General features: G+C 35.8%; 2 protein-coding genes across 4 annotated transcripts; both read right to left on the reverse strand.

Moving 5' to 3' along the window:
• Positions 1-12,784, reverse strand: LOC141284325 (leucine-rich repeat-containing protein 75A-like). Its single transcript, XM_073817330.1, has 4 exons — positions 12,162-12,784; positions 6,095-6,223; positions 195-307; positions 1-37 (listed from the first exon to the last, which is right to left on the reverse strand). The coding sequence occupies exons 1-4, from the start codon at positions 12,414-12,416 to the stop codon at positions 1-3; spliced, it is 534 nt and encodes a 177-aa protein (XP_073673431.1). The 5' UTR covers positions 12,417-12,784.
• Positions 12,785-15,972: 3,188 nt separating this feature from the next.
• Positions 15,973-23,662, reverse strand: poldip2 (polymerase (DNA-directed), delta interacting protein 2). Of its 3 annotated transcripts, none has more exons than XM_073817840.1 (11): positions 23,477-23,662; positions 21,965-22,040; positions 21,778-21,885; positions 21,592-21,684; positions 20,150-20,225; positions 19,898-20,005; positions 19,672-19,808; positions 18,461-18,487; positions 18,227-18,352; positions 18,059-18,138; positions 15,973-16,786 (listed from the first exon to the last, which is right to left on the reverse strand). In XM_073817840.1, the coding sequence occupies exons 1-11, from the start codon at positions 23,659-23,661 to the stop codon at positions 16,672-16,674; spliced, it is 1,131 nt and encodes a 376-aa protein (XP_073673941.1). In that variant the 5' UTR covers position 23,662; the 3' UTR covers positions 15,973-16,671. The 3 variants fall into 3 exon arrangements, with proteins under 3 accessions (XP_073673941.1, XP_073673940.1, XP_073673939.1); XM_073817839.1 differs by having other exon boundaries at positions 21,592-21,688; positions 21,785-21,885; positions 21,965-22,046; XM_073817838.1 differs by having other exon boundaries at positions 21,965-22,046.
• Positions 23,663-24,427: the final 765 nt, after the last annotated feature.

A 24,427-nucleotide genomic window follows, 5' to 3' on the forward strand; every position in this document is an offset into this window, starting at 1 on the left:
TTAAATTATTACCAGGTTTTCCATACCCATGGGAAACCTGAGAAGAAAGATAAGTCAAGACTAAACCAGAAGAGAAACGCTGTAAACTGAGGTATAAAAAACCCTATCTTTGTACTGAGGAAAGTAAGGCAGCATATGCCCTCTCTGCCTAAAATCTGAGGCCTCCTCTCTGCTTGTCAGCTCTGCTTTCTCACCAGGCCTGTGGCTTCCTCTTCAGCAGCCCCTGCCGTCTCCACTGGGAGTGTGGGCTCAGGTGGTAGGTCAGCTGACGGCACACCTTCTCCATGGCACCCAAAGCATCTCCCTCCTGACAAAGACAGAGAGAGAGATCACATCAATCAAGCTGTAACACACAGCAGGTTAATGGGAACTGGCAGAAGATCAGGGTATCTGAGCCCTCAAGGTAAAATACAAATGTTTTTGACATTTATGATGACAGAGGAAGAAAAGCTATATAGACGACGGACATGTCACAAACACAATCCGGCTCTATCATTAGGTCATCTGAGGTTAGCGAGTGTGTATGTGTGTGATTTGGTCAAATGCATTAGGATGTAATGCATTAGCAACAAATTGATGTATTGCATGGTCATCTCTGGAAAGCTTTATTATTTTTATTCACATTCATCACTGCCTGAAGCAATCCAATTTGCAGAGAGACATGAACACTCACACACACTGCCAGTAACTGCCACACTCCTCTAGACAGAAACACATAAGTTACCAAAAAAGAAAAGCACTGCATATTCCTGCAGTGCTGCCAATAATTAAATCTAATGCACTGATATAACATTTCTGGATGATAACCAATAGATGGCTAATAAATATTAAAGAAGACATCGGATGCTAATTTTCTCACAAGTTGGTATGTTTCTTTAGGTTCTTAATGAAATGTCTGCAACATACTTTGGTTAAAATTCCTCAATTGTCATGTAAAACAACACCCTTTTTACCTTGTCAAAAAAGCTCTGTTCACAGCGACCCGTTTCGGCCCATGTCTCTTTAAATGATAATGAGCTACTGCTCACCCTCTCTTCTGTTTTTTTTTGTATATTTGGTGTCGCATTACCATCAAAAACAAAACTAATTCACTGTATCCTCAGTGGCTCTTATGTTCACTTTTACATTCAACTACAAAACACCTGCATTGCTTACTAAACACTGTTGTCGCTACAGCTGAGTGCGAAGAAAATGACAGGCAGTGTACAATTGGCTGAGAGGGAAAAGATGATAATATGGGACAGTCTGTCAGTGTTTGTGGGTGGAGCCTGAGCAATATGATTACATACTGCTCAGAAAATCAAAACGGCTTGAACATTTAAACTTCATAAACACCATGTAAAAGTGAATTTTGCATCCAGTGTCGCCTTTAAAACTCTATACTATTTTGTACATTTAGAATTCGAAATGTAATATGAAAATGAGTATTTAATATTGTTAATAATAAACTATATAAATTCAACTATGAATAGTGGTAAACTAAATATAAAAATAATGAAATATCCAATACCAATTAAAACCAATGAATTTAACTAAAAATTCAAAACTATTAATAACTAAAAAGTAAAACAAATGTCTCTAATATGGAACAAATATAATGTTCATTCCTAAAAAAATATGCAACATGTTGTGATCAGTTACAAACCATTTTGTTTAATATAAATAAAGCAGAAATAAAATAAAATATAAATATAAATGTTAATTGGAGAAACTAAAACTTATAATGTTGCCTTGGCAGATAAAATAAGTTTAAACTTAGGAAATAAAATGACTAAAACTAAAATCTGCAATTAAATAGAAGTATTAAAGGGATAGTGCACCCCAAAATTGAAATGACCCTATTACTTACTCACTCTCAAGCCATCCTAGATGTATATGACTTTCTTCTTTCAGACGAATACAATCAGAGATATATTTAAAAATGTCCTGGCTCTTCCAAGCTTTATAATGACAGTGAATGGGTGCTGAGATTTGAAGTCCAATAAAGTGCATCCATTCATCATAAAAAGTACTCCACATGGCTCCAGGGGGTTAATGAAGGCCTTTTGAAGTGAATCAATGCATTTAAGAAAAATGGTAACTGTTGTACACATTTAGGACGCAGGCTCCGGTGAATATGCTCCACGAGAAACAAGTTTTGTTTACAGCAAAGGAAAACCTTGTCTTCTCTTGGCTTTGAAATCCTATGACATTTCTCTTTAAAAATCCTAATTTTTCCTTAATTTGTGACCAATGTTTTTGTTTTACTCTCTCCTCTGCGCTTTCGCATTCGTCACGTTTGCCTGCATACTACGTCAACCTCTGTAATGCCATTTTCTTGTGTTTCACATGTACGTCAGTTAGCAGAAGCTAGAGGTTAGGGTTTATAAAGTTTTAAATGTATTAACCCCCCAGAGTCGTGTGGAGCACTTTTTATGATGGATAGGTGCACTTTATTTAAATTTAAAATCTTAACACTCATTCACTGCCATTATAAATCTCGGAAGAGCCAGGGCATTTTTTTTTTATTTAACTCCAATTGTATTCGTCTGAAAGAAAAAAATCATATACACCTAGGATAGCTTGAGAGTGAGTAAATCGTGGGGTGATTTTCATTTTTGTGTGAACTATTTCTTTTAAAGGAACAAAACTAATAACAAAAATCATATAAATTACTAAAACTTAATGTGAAACTTAAAAAAGAAAACTGAAAATATTTTACTGAAATCTAATTTAAAATACTAAAATACTTATAAATAATATTAAAACAACACTTGCTGTAATATCAGAACACAATTCAATTCATTATTTTGAGCTGCAAAGGTGAAATCCTGGTTATGAGATTTATTTTTATTGTGCATTAACAGTAATTTTGTTGTGTCATGTTAATCACAACTGAAACGTACAGAGGTTTATTACTAGAATTACATTGATTTGCTTCAGGTAATAAATGAGGTTCAGTGCACATCAGTGAATGAGAGGGCACTGCTCATACATGACTAGATTACCAATTACCTGTAGTGTCAAGTACTAGCACTTGTCTGTTCTGTGGCTCCAACTAAGAATCAACAAAAATGTCTCAACATGCAGAGTCAGCTATAAAATTCACAATACCGGGAACACATTTTTATAGCTCTTACACTGGGCCAAATGACATTTGTTTTTATCAAGAAGCTATCCAAGCTAACAGTAACACAGCATTTCATCAAGGACACTTTGTCTGTGCTCAGGTGTTTGTATCCGCACCGGAAACATCAATATGTAAATCAATCCGGGCCATCACATCTCTTCGCTGCACCAGGCCTTGACCTCTGCAGAGGATCAGAGATAGAACTATATCTGTGGATATTGAGATGTCTGGCAAACACACCCTATGTGTTAGTAAAGCCTATGGGCTGCTGACGGTGACATTAACAGTGCCACATGGCTGGTCATCTCTAGTGCGGATCCCCCTGCAGACAGACAGTAGGTCCCCTGGCAATGTAATCATACACCCAGCGGGCTCTGACAGCTCTGAGAGTGTAACAGACAGCCCAGCTTTCCTTTCGTCACATCACTGAGCGTGTCTCTACTCTGTCTTCCTCCATCGCTACTTACAATTACAATAACAACACTTAGAGAAAATGTCACCTTATGCACTTGTGCAAACTCTCAGTCTCCACACTTTTAGTTGACATTTCGTTAGGTCTGCTTAGTTAAAGTTATTGCATATGCAGATTTATGAGGCTAGTTCTCACTTTTTTATAAATGTGCAGGTCATGGACTGGCCATCTGTTGAGGGTGTTTCCCTCGCCTGTGGCCTGGGATGCTGGGATAGGCTCCAGCCTTACCATAAGGTTTGGAAAATGGATGGAGGTGCAGGTCATTTTTCACCATAAAATCATAAAATTGAAAGAAATTAAATAAATAAATGATACATTTGTGTGTCAATATATGCATTTATTCCAGTTTTGGCAAAGTTGAATTTTTAGCATCATTACTCCAGATTTCAGTGTCACATGATCCTTCAGAATCAGAAGAAACATTTCTTATTACTATAATTGTTGCAAACGGTTGTGCTGATTAATATTTTTGTGGTTTTTCAGAAATAGACATCTTTTGTAACAATGTAAATGTCTTTATTGTAATGTATTATTAATGAAATGCATATATATATATATATATATATATATATATATATATATATATATATATATATATATATATATATATATACATACACACAATATTTTATTAAATTAAAAATACAAATATTAAAGATATATAATTCAGAGTTAATTAACTTAAAATATAGATCATATTGACATATCAATTAAATAATTAAATAAAAAATATAAAAATTAAAAATATATAATTCAGAGGTAATTAACTTAAAATATAGATACTGACATATTAATTGAATATTTAATTAAATAAAAAATGTAAATATTAAAGATATATAATTTAGAGGTAATTAACTTACAATATAGATACTACTGACATATTAATTAATATTTAATTAGATTAAAAATATAAATAATAAATATATAATTCATAGATAATTAACTAATTAATTAAAATATAGATACTACTGTGATATATTAAATTCTCTACATAATATACACTACCCATCAAACGTTTTTGAACAGTAAGATTTTTAATATTTTTTCTTAAGAATTCTACTGCTCACCAAGCCTGCATTTATTTAATCCAAAGTACAGCAAAAACTGTAACATTTTGAAATATTTTTCCTATGTAAAATAACTGTTGTCTATTTTAATATATTTTAAAGTGTAATTTATTTCTGTGATTTCAAAGCTGAATTTTCAGCATCATTACTTCAGTCTTTAGTGTCATATTAGTCTTTAGAAATCATTCTAATATGCTGATTTGCTGCTCAAAAAACATTTATTATTATTATTATTATTATTATGTTAAAAACAGCTGAGTATAAATCTTTTCAGGTTTCTTGGATAAATAGAAAGTTCAGAATAACAACATTTATCTAAAAAACATCATCAATTTTAATCAATTTAAAGCATCCTTGCTAAATAAAAGTAATAATTTCTATAATTTCTTTCCTAAAAAAAAAGCCAAAATGCTGATCTTTGGATCTTTCTATTAATCAAAAAATCCAGAATAAATGTACTCAACTGTTTAAAATATTGCTAATAATACTTTAAAAAAAATGTTTCTTGAACAGAAAATCAGCATATTAGAATGATATTTGAAGGATCATGTGACACTGAAGACTGGAGTAATGATGCTGAAAAATCACAGGAATAAGTTACAGGTTAAAATATATTCAACTAGAAAGCAGTTATTTCAAATAGTAAAAATATTTAACAATATTACTGCTTTTGCTGTATTTTAGATCATATAAATGTAGGCTTGGTGAGATTTTTTTTTTCCTATTACAGTAATAAGAATTCATTTTTTTATTTTTTATTTTTTACATTTTTAACTTAATTTACATAAAACTAAAGGTGCAACACAAAAAAATCTCAATGATCCTAAAAACAGACTTCATTTTATTTAAACAAAATATCATTTCATATTTCTGTCTTTTGATTTTGGGGTGAAATAAAACCAGGACTTGTTCTTGACAGATTTCATGAGAGTACCACAACCACATTTTGTTAGAGAAGAGATGATGAGCTCAGCGCAAAGAAAACAATCGGCAGCATTCTTGTTGTTTTGGTGGAGGTCAGGTGTTAGTGCAGCTCTCTATAGCAGCTGAGCAGGGTGTTAGTGGTGTGATATAGTGCCTGACTTGCTTCATTAAGTGCAGCAGCAGCAGCAGCAGTCTTGAAAGAGGGCTGACTGGTCTTTAGTGTGTGTGACTCATCCGCGAATACACCTCCCTCTGCCTCTACCCTCTCCGCTCTCTTCATCTCTGCTTCTGCCTCACACAGAGACTCACACATCCTTAAGCAACTGGGATTCATCCTAATGCTCACTGCACTGAAATGGTACAATTTCATATCTGCTGCACCATCCAGGCAGCGCTATAAGGCACTTTTCATTAAATATTAACGTAACACAACATGCAAGGAATGCACAGAAATAGAGCAGAAATGGTGAAGTGTGTGCGTGTGTTTTGATGTGTAAGTCACGAATCACAAAAACACTATACCGTCTTTGGGCAGTGAATATATTTGGCCAGGCTGATAATGAGGTCATGGGTAATGGGATCCACCAGGTTGCGGAAACTGGCATAGCGGTAGAGAACATCGTCCAGAGAGGTTGACTCCATTCCCAGATCCTGGAAAAAAAGACACAATACAGAGAGGTCAACAGAATGAGAACTACAGGGTCCCAGCAGATCACAGTTAAAGGAATAGTTCACCCCAAAAATGAAAATTACTCACCCTCAGACCAAATATCAGAACAAAATTGGAGTAATTTAGCATCACATCACTTGCTCACCAATGGATCCTCTGGAGTGAATGGGTGAAGTCATGTGATAAAAACACCACAATAGTCCATAGACTCCATCAGTTAAAGGATTAGTTCACTTCCAGAACAAAAATTTACAGATAATTTACTCACCCCTTTGTCATCCAAGATGTTCATGTCTTTCTTTCTTCAGTCATAAAGAAATTATGTTTCTTGAGGAAAACATTTCAGGATTTCTCTCCATATAGTGGACTTCAATGGTGCCCCGAGTTTGAGCTTCCAAAATGCAGTTTAAATGCAGCTTCACATGGCTCTAAATGATCCCAGCCGAGGAAGAAGAGTCTTATCTAGTGAAACGATTGGTTATTTTTGAAACAAATTGACAATTTATATACTTTTTAACCTCAAATGCTCATCTTGTCTCATCTCTGTGATGCGCATGAGTAGTCAGTGTAATCTGGGCCAATACAGTAAGGGTATGTCGAAAAACTCCTATCTTGTTTTCTTCTGCAACTTCAAATTCGTCCTACAATCGTTTTACCTTTTTTTGTAAAGGGCGTTTGATCTTCTTTGCATGTTCACTTTGTAAACACTGGGTTGGTACTTCTGCAGCAATGTAGGACAATTTTGAAGTTGGGGAAGAAAACGAGATGGGAGTTTTTCGACATACCCTAACTGTCTTGAACCGGAAATGCAGACACAGACAAGACAAGCATTTGAGGTTAAAAAGTACATAAACGGTCAGTTTGTTTCGAAAATGACCAATTGTTTTGCTAGAAAAGACTCTTCTTCCTCAGCTTGGATCGTTTAAAGCCCTTTGAAGCTGCATTTAAACTGCATTTTGGAAGTTCAAACTTGGGGGCACCATTTAAGTTGATTATATGGAGAGAAATCCTGAAATGTTTTCCTCAAGAAACATCATTTCTTATCGACTGAAGAAAGAACACGAACATCTTGGATGACAAGAGGGTGAGTAAATTATCTGCAAATTTTTGTTCTGGAAGTGAACTACTCCTTTAAAGCCTTTGAAGTGAAAAGCTGCATGTTTGTGATTAAATCCATCATTAAGGCGTTTTAAATTTTAAACTGTCACTTCTGGCCAAAAAAATGACTCCATAATCCACAACAATGCTCCCTCCTGTGAAAAAGTCCATCCCCTGTTTTCTCACATCCATTAACAGAACAGATTTAGACCGATTCTGCTTATAAATGGAGCATATTTCTCTTCTGTTTCAGATGGAACAACTTTGTCACTGGAGAAAGTAATATTATGGATATTAGGAATAGTTTAATTAAAAACGTCTTAATGATGGATTTGCTAATTACAAACATGCAGCTTTTTGCTTAGACATTAAATGATTAGTTCACTTCCAGAATGAAAATTTCCTGATAATTTATTGCCATGTCATCCAAGATGTATATCTTTCTTTCCTAGGTGAAAAAGAACTTAAAAGTTTTTGAGGAAAACATTCCAAGATTTTTATCCAAGATTCAGTAGGTTAAAGGTCCAAATTGCAGTTTCAATGCAGCTTCAAAAAGCTCTACATGATCTAAGCCGAGAAATACGGGTCTTATCTAGCGAAACGACCAGTCATTTTCTAAAAAAAAAATAAAAATGTATATACTTTTTAACCACAAATGCTCATCTTCCAATACGTAATCATGTTGGAAAGGTCATGTGTGGTTAATTCTACGTCATTGTACTTCGGTTAAAAAGGTAGGGTAGGGTTTTCAACATCACTGTTTTACCTTTTTTTGTAAAGAGTGTTTGACTTTCTATGCACGTTCACTTTGTAAATGCTGGATCGGTATTTCCACGTGTGACCTTTCCAATGTGACTAAGGTGTGAAGTCAAGCTAGTGCATTTGTGGTTTAAAAGTATATACATTTTTATTATTTTAGAAAATTACGTATTGTTTCACTAGATAAGACTCTTATTCCTCAACTGGGACTGTGTAGAGCCTTTGGAGCTGCACTGAAACTGGAAAAATCCTAAAATCTTTTCCTCAAAAACCTTCATTTCTTTTCGGCTGAAGAAAGATAGACATGAACATCTTGGATGACATGGGGGTATGTAAATTATCAGAAATTTTTTAGTCTGGAAGTGAACTAATCCTTTAACCGATGGAATGGAGACATGTGGATTACTTGTGGATTATTGTGGTGTTTTTATTATTTTATTTGGACTCTCGTTCTGACGGCACCCATTCACTGCAGAAGATCCATTGATGAGCAAATGATGTAATGCTAAATTTCTCCAAATCTGTTATGATGAAGAAGCAAACCAAATCTTGGATGGCCTGAGGATGAGTACATTTTCAGCAAACCTTCCCTTTAATGCTTATTTGCATATAATATTTTGTCACACTAATGTATGCATCTGTGTTACTGAAATAATTTATTGATGTAGCTCAATAAAATGTGGGCCTGGAAATTGACTTTATTGTCAGCACAGAATAATAGAAAACAAATCCTTTAACTCTGCAAAGCAAGCTAAATTGAAGGAAAAATTAATCTACATTATCGAACATTTGCAACCTGTAAAGTAAAAGGGCAAGCAGGGGGATCAGCAATTTAAAAAATTGCAAATGCGTGTGGGGGTGAGGGCTCTACAGCCAGAGCTAAATAATCAACAGCCAACCAACGGAAAACGGGTGGGTGTAAATAAAACAAATCGTCATTAGTATGACAAAATGAATAAGCTCAGCAAAGGTCTGTCTTTGCTAAAGAAAAATTTTGATGTAACTACATATAAACTTAATGAATTTCTCTAACACTAGACCCCCTCCATCAATAAAACCCCAGAACTAAACTGTGAAAGCTGAGCAAAAGCCTTGGTTTATCATTATCATCTCTCTATGGAGCAGAATCTTGATTAATCGATTTCCATTTAATCAAAGGCCCATCCATTTTCATGGTTTCCGGGCAACAAGGTGCACTTGGTAACCACTGGACACGAGACGCTGTCCTTTGACTCTCTTGCTCATTATGTGCTTTAACCCCCATTGCAGGGTACACTGCAGACGCATTTCAGTAACAATTTTACATTTACTTGAGGTCAAAATTTCCCCCTGTGAAAAAGAAGTATAATTAATTGTATTGAATGTGAATCATAAGGGTATATATATTTTTTAAATTCTTGGAAATAATGGCATATTAATTAAAGAGACAGTTCACCCAAAAATGACATTTCTGTCATTAATTACTCATCCTCATGTTGTTCCGAACCCATAAGACCTTTGTTATTCTTGTAGCTTCATAAAATTATGGCTGAACTACTAATGTCACATAGACTGTTTTGTTGATGTTCTTGGTACATTACTGGACCTTGAACATGGTAGGACCCATGCTGTCTGTGAAGGGTCAGAGAGCTATCGGATTTAATAAAAAATATCTTAATTTGTGTTCCGAAGATGAACAAAGGTCTTACAGGTTTGGAACGACATGAGGGTGAGCAATTAATGATAGAATTTTCAGTTTTGGGTGAGCTCTTTAAATAAAAGGCCACTAAAAAAACACACTTAAAAACACTTTTTAAAAAAGCACATTGTAATAACCTCAAATTAAAAGTTGAGGTTACATTTAAGTACTCTTTTGTCATGATTTAAAGAAGTACACTTATTTTAATGTGTTGTATAACAATATAGCACTTACAAAGCACTTGATTATAATTTTGAGTACAACTGTAATGTGTTATTTATTATAACATTTAAATGTTATATTTTTTAAATGCACTAAATTGCAAATTTGCAACCTGGTCTCATGATGAAAACATACTGACTTTTTTGCAAGATGCAAAATACATACCGCCATTTCGTGCCATATTCGATGTGAAATGTCCACTGAGTGGCACTAAAAGAGTGTTTGTTTGTTTTTTGTCTGGAGAGATGAATGTGGTACTTTTTATGTAACGTTGGTTTTGTATGTGTCACCGCCGTTCTGACTTGAAATGTCCATTGAGTGATGCTATAACTCTAATGCTCTGTGACATTTTAAAATAATATACTATCTGCACTACACCTAAACCTAGCCAATTGTATAAATTCGCAATCATGCTGTTTTAGCTCGTTTTTCGATCACAAATCGTTTTTCGATTTACTGCTTCTAGTGTTCATTTCTTTTGGAAGTTGTAGTGATATGTACTTATTGCTATGTATTTCGTATATTGCAAAAATGTTCCCAGAGGTAAGTTTTTCGTCATGAGACAAGGTAGCTAATTCATCATAACAAATGTGTAAATACAAATATACTATACATGACATGCAATTTTTTTTTAATTGCATTACATACTTTTAAAGACAAGAGACTTAATTATTAAATGACATATAAATATACTCAATTCATAAGTGGGTCAAAAAACTCTAAGTTATTAACTGCATTTAATATAAATTTAAATTATAATACACTTCTAATCTAATCTAATTGTAGATAACATGCAGTAAAGGGTCCGAAAACATTACATTCTCTTAGCACTTAAGTAAATTATTTCCATAAGTGCACTTCTTTTTCACAATTTCCTTTTGAGAACAAATCCTGACCTGCAGTTTGTTCCGCAGCCACCTGTTGCTTCGTCACTGGCCAACGATTCATTTAATACTACCTATGGAGGATTAGAAATCTCCATTAACTCGGTTTTTGATCCCTGCTGCACATATGCAGAAAATCCTCCATGGAAGCAAAGTGCAGCCAACCTGCTAAAATGACCTTCCAGTTTATAAGATGATCGTTTCTCTTGAGGAAAGCTGGATCAAAAAATAGTAATAGGGGCAAGAGGCAAGAGTTCTTGCTGCATATAACCTGATATGACTGGTACTGACACAAACAAGAGTTACTATCAATCTGAGATAGCCATTTGCTATAAAGCAGAGCATTGCACTTACTGACAGCATCCATAATGACGACGCAAAGTAAACAGTTGGTGTTTATGCAGTGCAGTATTACTCTTCGGCCAGCTTGAGCTGTGTCTGTTCTCACAGGTTCGCAGGACTGTAAAACGGGCATCTGTCTTAATAGCACGAATTCTGTGAAATCTGTAGAGCTGGGAAACTACTGCAGGAGTCTTGCTGTATCTCAGATACGCCTGTAATGATTTGTTTTGGAGGAGTTTATGTCCTAGTATACAACTGACATTTTAGCCCAACTGCAATATGATTATCTCTGCTGTGAAGCAAAGAGTCATTTCTGCATCAGGAGCAAAGACAGATTACAAATCTGGCCAATGGGTCCAATGCTTTACGGCATCTGTTTACTAGCTGAGAGGCCCATGGTGGTCCAACATGCAAACAAAAAGCTGCAGAGTCAAATTTATATAGATAAATGAGTGAACATGAACATTTGTAATCTGTTTTCTTGCCATTTGGACATTACTTCTCACTATTTCGACCACAGAGAGATTCTAATAAAAAGACTGGTGCCCCAAGCTTTGCAGTCAGAATAAAAGCTCTTTAAGTGCTGTTTGAGAAATGGAGAAAAAGTTGACAGCTACACTAATGGATAACAGGGCTGCCATTCAACTTGTGATGGACAAGAACTCATCAGAATGAACTCTATTTGAGCTTTAACCAAACCTACAGTGTTGCCAAGTCCTCGCAACACTGTTTTCCTGCGGAATTCACTTTATCACTGTTGAAGTGACACCAATAACTTGATATTTACCACCCAGAATGTGATTTTTAACAAGGGAGCCCCTTAGAAAGCGATTGGGTTATTTTTGGGCTAGTTTTGAATAGCGATTGGGCAGGTTTTGTTGTGAAAACCTGGCAACCCTGCTAACCTGTACAAGAAACATGAAGTGGTGTTTGTACCTGCCGGAGAGTCTTCAGCATCTCTGTGGCTTCGTCGTGTTTCCCCTGCTTTGCCATCAGCATCATCTCTTGTATCATCCCGATGCGCCGCTGGTAGGGAGGAGGAGTCCCGCTGCTCCTCAGTTTGTCTCCTGACCTCACCATTAAAGAGGTAAGGATGTCTCCTCGCTCTTTCGTGGGGGTCCGTTTCCATCCTGCGCTTTGAGGGCTCGCTCCTGCCTCCTGTCCCGCGGCCTTTGTTTGCTTCGCTCCCATGTTTGGTTATAGAGTCTGACCCTGGAATAAGGCCTCCAGACTGGGCATACTTTCAAAATGTTCACATTTAACTACTAAAAGTCCTTTAATTGTACGTGAGATTACATTTTGTAAGAACCAAATGAAAATAAGAAACAAGCATTAACGTTCCTATACAGTTAACAGCGTTTTAAAAGTCCTTCTGCTTACCTGACACCTGTCATGTCTCACCTGACAGAGAAAATATACCTACATTAAGATGTGAATATATATAATAAAATGATAAAAACTTGCATCGAATGGCATTTCGGTAAAATCTTTTTCACATAGTGCTCATTCACAGGGTGTTTCAGGGGATGTACGACCCCTCAGTTAAGGCATGAACCCCCCAAATTAAAGTTGGGGGTCTTAGAAATGTATTTTACAGTAGTATTTATACATCTCAACAGCGTTAAAACAATGTTTCTGTAACGACAAAGTTAAAATAATCGCCTCTGCGTATGTAACCATAGCAACAGCCGCTCTGTGCATCAATAAAACACTTACTGTCTTATCACATCACAAATGTCACTAAGTTGTTTTGTTTTGTTTAAACCGTCTTGACGGTTAACCGACAAAAACCGTTTGGGTAGCGCGAAACGAACCGATTAAGCTGAGAAAATTACTTAAAAAGTTGACCACTGCGCACATTTCTCATCCAATTTCCGACCAAAACTGTCGTTTATCACGCATAACGTTCAACTTTTACATCCTCCACAGCTGACTCGTGTAACCTCATTTGTTTACTCTCTAAAATTCTCCGTTTGCATAAGCAAAATTATTTATAGGAAGGCAAACATCTAAAACACTGCGTGTTTCATTCCAAACTACTCGTACTTCAGTCCAACTAGGTCATAATTTATATTCTCTGTCAAAACTCCAGTAATCCTCGATTCCCTCAGGTAGGGAACAGATCTGATGATGCCTGCAGCATGACCACAGATTAAAGAAGAGCAGTCCCGCAAACCTCCAGAAACTCTAACAGTCCGGTTCAACAGAATACTAGCACGATCCTACTGGAGGATGATTCGTTTTCCGCCCCTATATTTTTATTTCAGGCGTGGTTTGTGCGTGTTAACATCGCGGTTCCTCCGCAGTCTCTCATAGGCACACGATGTAGGTTTCTGTGTGAGTTTAGTCGACGGCGAGCAGTGCCGCTGTGAACAAGGGCATGTAAATATTTACGTCGTCCGTCACTGTTTTCCTCCGCGCACAAGTCATTCCAGTATTTTCTTCCACGCAGCCCGCAGAAACATCACTGTTCTCTGCTGAAATATGCCATGTCGAATTAATTCCCGCTTTGATATGACCTCTCCCCAGGTGTGTCCCGTCTGAGGGTAGGGTGTGTTCAGAGGAGAACGACTGAACGGTCTCTCATCACTCAGATGGAGCGGAGAGGCGCTGGGTCTCGACACACAGGCTGTGTGGGAGGGGTGGAGCGGTCTGCAACATCCTCCACTTGTGTTTCAATCTATAGTCGAGAGAATGCACCACTGCCATGGTACAGTTAACCAAGTGGAGCAGATGGTCGCTATTGGGACCGCTCCAGTTCGGCACTATAGGGGGCATTTCAGTACTTTAAAGGAAATGAAAGCATCATTCACACGTCTGGGCAATCCCGTATCCCCGTATATGCGTAGTCATAGATTCTCCTCAAGTTATTTTTTAACATTGACTTGTGCACCGCGTTGATAGTTGGCCTTTCTTTGCTGACATCTGGTGTTTAACACATGGCATGTCATCTGCTGCTATGTTTTTGTTCTGAGATGGAAAATCTGGTGTTGAAAAAAAAGTAATAAAACACTTAAAGGAATAGTTCACCAAAAATGAAAATTTGCTGAGGCCATACTCACGTTTAGGGCATTCAAGATGTAGATGAGTTTGTTTATTTATCAGAACAGATTTGGTGGAATTCAGCAAATTTTCATCACTTGCTCACCAACGGATCCTCTGCAGTGGATAGGTGCCGTCAGAATGAGAGTTCAAACATCTTATAAAACCATCACAATAATCCACAAGCAATCCACACAACTTTAGCCCATCAATGAACATCTTGTGAAGTAAAAAGCAGCATGTTTGTGAGAAACAAATCCATCGAGTTTCTGTTGTCCTCTCACATAAAAATCCACCTAAACGTTTGTTTAGAACTGTTTTTGCCTGTAAACGTTGCTTATTCTGTGCGTATTTCTCTACTGATTAAATGAAGTTAAAACACCATAATGATGGATTTGTTTATTATAAACACAGCTTTTTGCTTTACAGGACGTTAATTGATGACTAGGGTCATGTGGATACTGTTTTTTTTTATCAGCTGTTTAGAGTCTTTCATGCACTGAGGACGATCAAGTGGTAAACATGATGCAATGATTAATGTATCCAAATCTATGCTTAGGAAGAAAAGAATTCTACATTTTGGATGGTACAATGTCATTTTTGGGTAAAACTATTCCTTTAAAAATGACTACGGAATATTATTTAAGGTAAATACAGTTGAAGTCAAAAGTTTGCATACTAAATCTGCAAAATGGTAATTATTTTAGCAAAATAAGAGGGATCATACAAAATGCAAGTTATTTTTTATTTGTTTGTTTAGTGTTGTTGTTTATGAGTCCCTTGTTTGTCCTGAACAGTTAAACTGCCCGCTGCTCTTCAGAAAAATCCTTTAGGTCCTACAAATTCTTTGGATTTTCAGCATTTTTGTGTATTTGAACCCTTTCCAATAATGACTGTAATGCTTCATTAAGCTGGGGGTGAAAACTTTTTTGAATTTGACGATCAGAGTAAAATTAACTTATTTTGTCTTCTGGGAAACATGTAAATATTTTCTGTAGCTTCTGAAGGTAAATACTAAATAAAAAATAAAAAAAATAAGAAAAATGTACACATCCTCAATTCGTTCAAAAGTTTACACCCCTGGCTATTAATACATTGTTTTTCCTTCTAAAGCATCAACATCAGCAAGCATTTAAACTTCTGTAATAGTTGCATATGAGTCCCTCAGTTGTCCTCAGTGTGAAAAGATGGATCTCAAAATCATACAGTAATTGTTGGAAAGGCTTCAAATACACAAAAATGCTGAAAAACCAAAGAATCTGTGGGACCTAAATGACTTTTCTGAAGAACAGTGGGAAGTTTAACTTCAGGAAAAACAAGGAAGTCATGAACAACTACCACTAAACAAAACAAAAAACCACAGCTGTGGATCATTCAGGTAACAACATAGTATTAAGAATCAAGTGTATGTAAACTTTTGAACAGGGTAATTTTTATAAATTCAACTATTATCATCTCTTGTGAAGTATTATGTAAATGTCTTTTATGTAAAATACCTTATTCAGGTCAGAACTAAAAAAAAAAAATTTTTTGTATAAATTTGGTAAAATAATGATCATATTGCAGATTCTGCAAGGTGTATAAACTTTTGACTTCAACTGTACATGGAAAATGTAAGTAACTGACCTGACATTGTTCTCCTGCTTTGTAGAGAAAAGCAGCAGCATTTGGAATACTACATCAATCATAATAGGAAAACAGGAAATTGGAAACATCATTTTATTTATGCTTTTACAAACATATTTACAGTAAACAGTAAAGCATTCATCATCCAGTAGTTTAATCCAAATTTATGACCAACAGTTGGTTTCAAGATGATGATCTTTAATACAGTTTTATCCCACTAGGCTTTCTTAGTCAAACCAAACTGGTTGACTTTGGCATGGCCTTAGAATAATCTTTGCAGCAAAAGCCAATAATCAGACTATTTGCATTTGGAGAATGTCCACTGACTGTCTTCTCCAGAATATAAGTAAGGAATTGACTACAATGGGGGGTTAAACTTAAAGATAAATTGATAATATGCTCGATTAACGCTAATAAGCTTATTCAATTGATGAACACAGCCGTCCAAATAAATAGAAGAAAAAAAAACAAATCACATTCAGATTCTCTCAATACGGCCTTTCGAGGTGCAAGAGTTTGAAATTGGCCATGTTCCCATCATACACTTGCTTCACACCATTTAATAAGATCAACTCCTCAACTTGCCATTCCTTTTTTCCTTTCAAGATATGTGAATGCTACAAATATTCAGCGCTGCAGTCAGAAACTGAAAGATGCTTTGCTAAAACCATTGTATATTCAAGGAGCACTGATAAGGAAGGGAAACATGGATCTCCAAGGGAACAGCCTGTAGGGATGCTGAGCTGAGCCGTGATGGTAGGCTTATAGGCGAGGTTTATTACAAAGGATAGCCAGTAGGGGGAGCTTTGTCATACTTATTGCTCTCTAGTGAAAAAGGTGGAATGCGCACATCAAAGTGTGAGCCATCTGTCCTCTCAAAACAGAACGTCCCCCTAAAAAAGGAAACAAATCGTGATGTTCATGCGTCATTATTGAAACACAGCATCACACTGTCATTTCAGACACACCAAAAACAAGCATTCAGCTACAGTTTAAGTCAAACGTTTACACACACCTTGCAGAATCTGCAAAATGTTAATTATATTTGACTAAAATAAGAGGGATCATACAAAATGCATGTCACTTTTTTTTTTTTATTCAATCCTGACCTGAATAGATATTTAACATAAAAGATGTTAACATATAGTCCACAAGAGAAAATAACAGTTGCATTTCTAAAAATGACCCCATTCAAAAGGTTACATACAGTACACTTTATTCTTAATACGGTGTTGTTACCTGAATGACCCACAGCTGTGTTTTTTTTTAATTTAGTGATAGTTGTTCATGAGTCCCTTAAAGTTAAACTGCCAACTGTTCTTCAGAAAAATCCTTCAGGTCCCACAAATTCTTTGGTTTTTCAGCATTTTTGTGCATTTGAACCCTTTCCGAAAATAACTGTATGATTTTGATTGATTTTAAGCATTTCATTGATTTCAAATGCTTACTGATGGTTCAGAAGGAAACACAAAGCATTAGAGCCGGACGGTGAAAACTTTTGAACAGAATGAAGATGCATACTTTTTACCTCATTTAGCCCAAATATCATATTTTTTTCATTTAGTACTGCCTTTAGAAGCTACAGAAGATACTTACGTTCCCCACAAGACAAAATAAGTTTTGAAATTTAAAGAAATTTACCCTGATAGTCAAGTTCCAAAAGTTTTCACCCCCAGCTCTTAATGCATTGTTTTTCCTTCTGAAGCATCAGTAAAAGTTTGAACCTTCTGTAAAAGTTGCATAGTTTCACACCGAGTCCCTCAGTTGTCCTCAGTGTGAAAAAACGGATCTCAAAATCATAGTCATTGTTGGAAAGGGTTCAAATACAAAAAAAGGCTAAAAAAACAAAAATTGTGAGACCTGAAAGATTTTTCTGAAGAACATAACTGTGGATTATTCAGGTAACAGAGTATTAAGTGTATGTAAACTTTTGAATAATTTTCTCGTGGACTATATGTAAATGTCTTCTATGTAAAATATCATATTCAGGTCAGTACTAAATAAAAACAATATGCATTTTTTATGATCCCTATTTTTTTGGTAAAATAATTAACATTTTGGAGATTCTGCAAGGTGTATGTAAACTTTTGATCTTAACTATACAATCTAAGAGGTGGACCCCATTTCCTGTCTACATGATTGTAAGAGTATGTTGATAATCTCACCACATGTGTCCACTAGGTGCTTGAAGTGAAACATGACTGCTGTACTGAAATGCTGGCTGTTCTCTTGACAAAACAGGCTCCTGGTGAGACAAAGACGAATTGCATTCAGCAAACAAATCATATTTCCATTGTCTGTAATTCTGGTTTATGCTTTTGCTCATTATTAACCTTGCCAACCACTCCTCTGCCACGGACTGTTTCCAGAGTCCCTGAGAGACTGAAGATCCTCCAGTGTCTTTCCCTGAGTTGAACCACCTCATTGCCCAGGTTCTCCAGACGGATGCAGTACCGCCACTGAGGAAAACATCAACATATTATCTCTAACAGGTCACCAATGGCCATTCTATATATAACCCTTTTATTGAGTTATTAGAAAAAGCATAATTAGGTAATTTCGCCTACCCAATACACGTGGGAGTTCTGAGCCTCCTGTTGAGATACAAAAACAAGTCAGAATCAAGACCATGAGTTACATTCATTTTACTAGCAAACATATTATTTTAAATTATAATTATACATAAACAGGAAACAGAAGAGAAGGAATTGTTGAATAAGGTCCTTATTTTTGTTTTCTTTGAGCACAAAAAAAATTATTCCTGTAGCTTCAATGTGGTAGTTGCGTTGCTGTCTACGCAGGGACAGAAAGCTCTCAGATTTGATCAAAAATATCTTCATTTGTGTTTCGAAGATGAACGAAGGTCTTACGAGTTTGGAACGACATGAGGGTAAGAAAATGTATTTTTGTGTGAATTATCCCTTTAACCAGCTCCATATGTATGGCTTTTTAGCGGAGTAAACTTGCTCAGTAGCTCACCTAGTCTCAGCCTCAGACATCACGCCCACGGAACGTTGGCTAAACGTCTGATGCATATGGTACGCTTAACTGGAAACACTTCAGGAATGTCAAAGTCGTCATCTGATTAGTTGAATTTGACCGGATTTCCGGGAGACGCGAGCGTCGCGTTTATTTTCGGTCCGCCGGGAAACAAAGCGCAGACTGATTTACTCGGCGTTTTGCTAAAAGGTGCTTATGCAGACGCCATTGTTGTTATACACATATGCGACATTCGCAAACAAATTACTGACTTACTGCTTGTTCTCCCTCTTCTTTATTATCTTTCAATGCTGATTATTTCAATGACTGACTTGTTGCACGCCAGTCTATTGTTGTGGGGGCATTTCCACGCACAGAAACGTGATGCTGAACGAAACGAACTGTAATTGGTTGTTTGACATGTCGATCAAACGGTCTTATGGGCGGGACTTGGCCAATGAAAGCTGCCATGAGTTCCAGACCTTCAGCCGTCAGTCTGAAGGTCTGGCTACGCGAGACTATAGCTCACCTGGTACAGTGTTGCACTCATTTTTCTATTACTGAAGGTTTTTTTTTTTTTTTTTTTTTAAAAAGAGGTTTTATCAGCTGAACAATTGTATGTTGTTAAACAACAGCGTGTTACTTCTATCCCTCACAGCCTCTTTTTATTCCTGTCAAAAATGAATTATGGCACTACCCTGACTAAGGTCTATAATACATACTAATGTATGCATTAAGTAAGTTTGCTGCAACCTTCAGTTAGAAATTGTTGTAATACATTGTAATTCTCTATTCTTACTCTCATGCCCATGTAGAAGGGGATGACAGTGACACGGATGTTCTCTGTGGTTTCGCGGTGCACATCTGAGAGCTCCAGCCAGGGATGGTTCTTCTCCTGCCAGGCCCGTAGGGTATCTCTTGCAGTGAATGGAGGATCTAAATAAACCGTTTGAATGCAATCCATCAGAGACATTTCATAAGTAAAAGTTTGAATACTGTTGAAAGAGTATAAGCGGACTAGTTACTTCGGGAGGGATTAAACATGAGGAAGCGTTCAAACAGCTCATGCTGGATAGGAACTTGCTCAGTGGAGTTGTAAGGCAGGATGTCTTCATGACTCACGTAATCCAGACCTAAAAGACACAAGCAGACAAGGAAGAAATGAACAGAATGAGTAAAATGCAACAGACAGGTTAAGGAACTTTAATTTATTTATTTTTTTTAAATGCTGCACACTATATAATTAAATCTTTAAGTGACTGATCACAAGAGTTTACCTGGAATTGCATACAGGGCCCTGCTATCATCGTGATTTGCCAGGAACGTGACCGCTTCAGTCTGAGATCGCTGAGACTAATGGTGACAAAAACACAAAAGTTGAAAATGGATTCATGATTGGACTAAGATCAGCAAATCATGCCAAACAAAAAACCAAACATTCAAGTTTTAAAGGGCTGCATTCTTCTACATTCTTAAGTTAATCATTTCAAAGTTTCTTTTTGTACAAAAAGTATTCTCACAACTTCATAAAATTAAGGTTGAACCACATGGACTATTTTAATGATGTCCTTACTGCCTTTGAGTCTTGAATGTGGTAGTTGTGTTGCTGTCTTTGGAGGGTCAGAAAGCTCTCAGATTTTTTTTTTTTTGAAAAATATCTTATTTTGTGTTCAGAAGATGAACGAAGGTCTTACGGGTTTGGAGCGACATAAGGGTGAGTAATCAATAACAGCTTTCATTTTTGGATGAAACATCCCTTTAAGTGTCCAAACATGTTTTGGGGCATTTGCTAGGGATGTAACGGTATTATCAATAAGATGGTATCGCGCAACCAAAACTGTTTCGATATCATGATCACGATATGAAACGATAGGTCTTCCGGGCAAAAAGTGTAGTTTTTAAAATACATTTAAACTTCATATTGTAACATAAAAGGTCTTTAAAATGGTCTTTAGGGCCATTATGCTTTGGCACAGTATCTGTCAAATGAACTAAAACCGAACACAGAATACGGTTTAATCTCTTCATCAAGTTTTTCTGCGTTTCAAAGCGAAGCACGCACTTCGTTTAGGCGATCAGCTCAAGATCTGGTGTTTTCCGCGCCTCAGAATGGCTCTGTTCACAGTGAATGCAGTGAATTTAGCATGCATTTAGGAACGTAATGGCCACCAGTACTTTTTTCCGCTGCAGATGATTACAGCATTTCACTACATTTGTAAGCCCGTTTTCACAAAAGCTGGAGCTTTTCGTCAAAATTAAAGCTTTAAAGTGCAGTATGAATTGCTGACAGCTAACAGTTTAAATGGGTAACATTACTGCAGTCCAAATTCAAAATATCTCTTTCAAGTGTAGAAATTAGGAAAGAAGTATTGTAATATATACTAGCAATATATGACAATCACTCTATTACTGTCATAGTAATAACAATAATATAAAATTGTTGTTATTATTATTGTTAAATTATAATTAGTTTGGCTTCCTAAGACAGCAGTGTGAATGTAATTTAGACTGTGGCAGTATACCACAAATAAAAATAGGGTTGAGTTCCCTTTAAAGTTCAGGAACAAACTTAGTCAAGAACATAGGTTGGAACTCTTAATTTTGAACTTTCAAAGTGCATTAGATGAATAATTTAACTTTAAAATATACAAAAATTATTATTATGTTTATTTATTTGTTACATCCCCACTATTTGCATATGTCATTTGATGCTACTTACTATGTGAGGGCAGTCTCTGGTGTCTATGAGGACCTGGTAGTATGTATGCATCTTGCCCTTAACTTCTTTTGACCCATGGGCCACAGATTCTGGCTTGCTGAAAAAGCACACAACAAACAAGACCATTGACAACACAACTATAAAACAAACTAAATAATTGAATCAGGTATAAGTCCAAATAACTACTACATACCTGTCAGCAGCAGCAGCAGGACTCACATCTCTATCGTAAAGACGAGCATGCCAAGGGAATAAAACAATGCCCCTATATCCAAAAACACTGTGCAGGAATAGCTGTGGATTGCACATTTATAATTAGAATATGAACAAAGGAATCAGAATCAAGGGCTTTGTGATTAAAATAATCACTGACCTGTCCAGTTTCATATTTGCCGTGCTGCTTCAAAGCTTCAAATACTCCAACAGGCTCCAGGATTTTCCCTTCTGGTCTGTTTCTGCCAAGAATTAATCAATTAAAACAAAGTAAATTGTAATATCCCATAGCTGGGATACCATACCTCAAACAATATTTCAAAATGTATTTCACGGGCAAGAAAACACATTTATATTTTTATAGTAGCTTACATTTAGACAGCAGGCAAAGAGTAGGAATAGCTTTTAGATTTTAATGGTTTAAGAATGCAATTCTTTAACATATAATATTGTAATTTTTTGGAACATTGTAAAGTATGTTTGTTGTTCCTGGTAAAGTACACTACCAGTCAAAGTTTTTAATGCTCTTAAAAAGAAGTATCTCCTGCTTCCCAGTCCTGCATTTATTTGGTCCAAAGTACAGCAAAAACAAAGAGTCCTGAAAAAAAAAAGTACTCAACTGTTTTAAATATTGATACTATTAATATTAATAATAATAATGAACAGCAAATGAGCATATTAGAATGCCTTTTGAAGGATCATGTGACACTGAAGACTGGAGTAATGATGCTAAAAATGTAGGTTTGATCACAGAAATAAATTACATTTTCAAATATATTCAACTACAAAACAGTTGTTTTAAACAGTACAAATATTTTACAATTTTTACTGTTTTTCCTGTATTTTGGATTAAATAAATGCAGGCTTGGTGAGAAAAACATTACAAACCTTACTGTTCAAAACCTTTTGACTGGTAGTGTATTTATGGAAATATATTTTTAAAAATATTGTGCATTCCTGGCCTTTTCTTTCTATATTTCGAAATATATACAAACAAATATTTGTTTGTTTGTTTGTGCATGGTATAGTGGATGACACCACTAAATGCAATGTCCCAGCCTTGTGGCCAAAAAGGTTGAATATTGTGCAACATAAAAAAAAAAAAGAGAACCACATCGAACCTGAAAGTTTAATGGTGCACTAAACAGACAGACATGTGCTGACTATAAAAATAGGACTTGTTTACTGTTTGTTGGCTCAGGCTTAGGCCCAAACTGTCACTTATATAATCAAGAATGGCTTGGAGGGGGTTTGAAAGCAAGGCTGAGGTTTGTCCTTCTTGTAGGCCTCATTTTATGTATTGGTATCTGCCCTATAGCAATATTACTTTAAAACCAACTCAAAACTAGTGTGATAAACACATCTGATTTAAAACTCAGACGTCCAGACATTTCGTAAAAAAAATAAAGTGAACTGTACAACCACAGAGTTGAGAAGTGAAACAATATGGCAGTAGTGTTGCAGGTATGCAAGCATGTGAATCCTTCAAACTACAAAAGCTAATAGTAAACATGACAGCTGATATTCAATACTTAATAAAAATGAATGCATTTCACAGATACATCGTAAAAGTATCCGCTGTCAAAACAGTTTGCTGAAACTGCAATTCTACGCACTTATGTAACAGCAGCAGGACATGGTAGGACGTTCGCTTTACTACGTTAGCTCTTACCGTGATGACATGAACCTCGTCTGTTGAAAACTGGACAACCCGCATGCTGAACACAATGGCTGGGCTCTTTTCGGATCTAATGCGCTGCTGAAGTCTATTGCACTCAGTATTCTGTGAGTGCATTTGTGCTGGTTATATTTACTAGCAGTGGACAACAAGCCCCGACGTATTGCACACGCTGCCATCTTCCTTTCGCTATCTGCAAATGAACACACAGACATAGTCAATATCCTACATGTTAAACTTAAAAATCACATTTAAAGCACGTAAAATTCAGGAATATTGAAAAGTACAAGTCTGAAATGACACTTCATTAAGTTTTTACCCTTTTATTGTAATATTGGATATTACATATGTGCACACCATTTCCCATAACGCATTGCGACCGGAAAACGTCGGTACTACACAAAGGTCACGCTTTGTTCCTTTTGTGGTACACTTGCTGAAACACTATTCTTTTCTTTATTTCGACATAGCGCTTTTTTATTCATAATAGTGTAATTTTTAATTGTCGCCGGAAATAAAGAATGTCATGATTTTAATTTTATTTTAAATATAAATATAGGAAAACCAAACCCTTGATTTTATTCTTGAACAAGAGAAAATTATACACTACCAGTCAAAAGTTTTTGAACTAATAGTATGATTTTTTTTTTTTTTTTTTAAGTCTCCTCTGCTCACCAAGCCTGTTTATTTAATCCAAAGTACAGCAAAAACAGTCAAATTTTGAAATATTTTTACTATTTAAAATAACTGCTTTCTATTTGAATATCTTATAAAAATGTAATTTATTCCTCTGATTTCAAAGCTGAATTTTTGGCGTCATTACTCCAGTCACAGGATCCTTCAGAAATCATTCTATGCGAATAATTTGCTATTCAAGAAACATTTTTATTATTATCAATATTTAAAACAGTTGAGTATATTTTTTTCAAGATTCGATGAATCGAA

This window comes from Garra rufa, chromosome 14 (genome assembly GCF_049309525.1).
Source record: "Garra rufa chromosome 14, GarRuf1.0, whole genome shotgun sequence".
In the NCBI taxonomy this organism is placed as follows: Eukaryota; Metazoa; Chordata; class Actinopteri; order Cypriniformes; family Cyprinidae; genus Garra; species Garra rufa.

Excerpts from the sequence above, each read along its gene's own strand:
- LOC141284325 (XM_073817330.1), bottom strand. The coding sequence starts at position 12,416 with ATGGGAGCGAAGCAAACAAAGGCCGCGGGACAGGAGGCAGGAGCGAGC. Across the intron at positions 6,224-12,161 it reads TGCTGAAGACTCTCCGGCAG|GATCTGGGAATGGAGTCAAC; the intron begins GTACAAACACCA and ends CTTTTTTTCCAG. Across the intron at positions 38-194 it reads AAGAGGAAGCCACAGGCCTG|GTTTCCCATGGGTATGGAAA; the intron begins GTGAGAAAGCAG and ends CTTTCTTCTCAG.
- poldip2 (XM_073817838.1), bottom strand. The coding sequence starts at position 23,661 with ATGGCAGCGTGTGCAATACGTCGGGGCTTGTTGTCCACTGCTAGTAAA. Across the intron at positions 22,047-23,476 it reads ACGAGGTTCATGTCATCACG|AAACAGACCAGAAGGGAAAA; the intron begins GTAAGAGCTAAC and ends AATTCTTGGCAG. Across the intron at positions 18,488-19,671 it reads CCTTCTACATGGGCATGAGA|GAGGCTCAGAACTCCCACGT; the intron begins GTAAGAATAGAG and ends GTATCTCAACAG.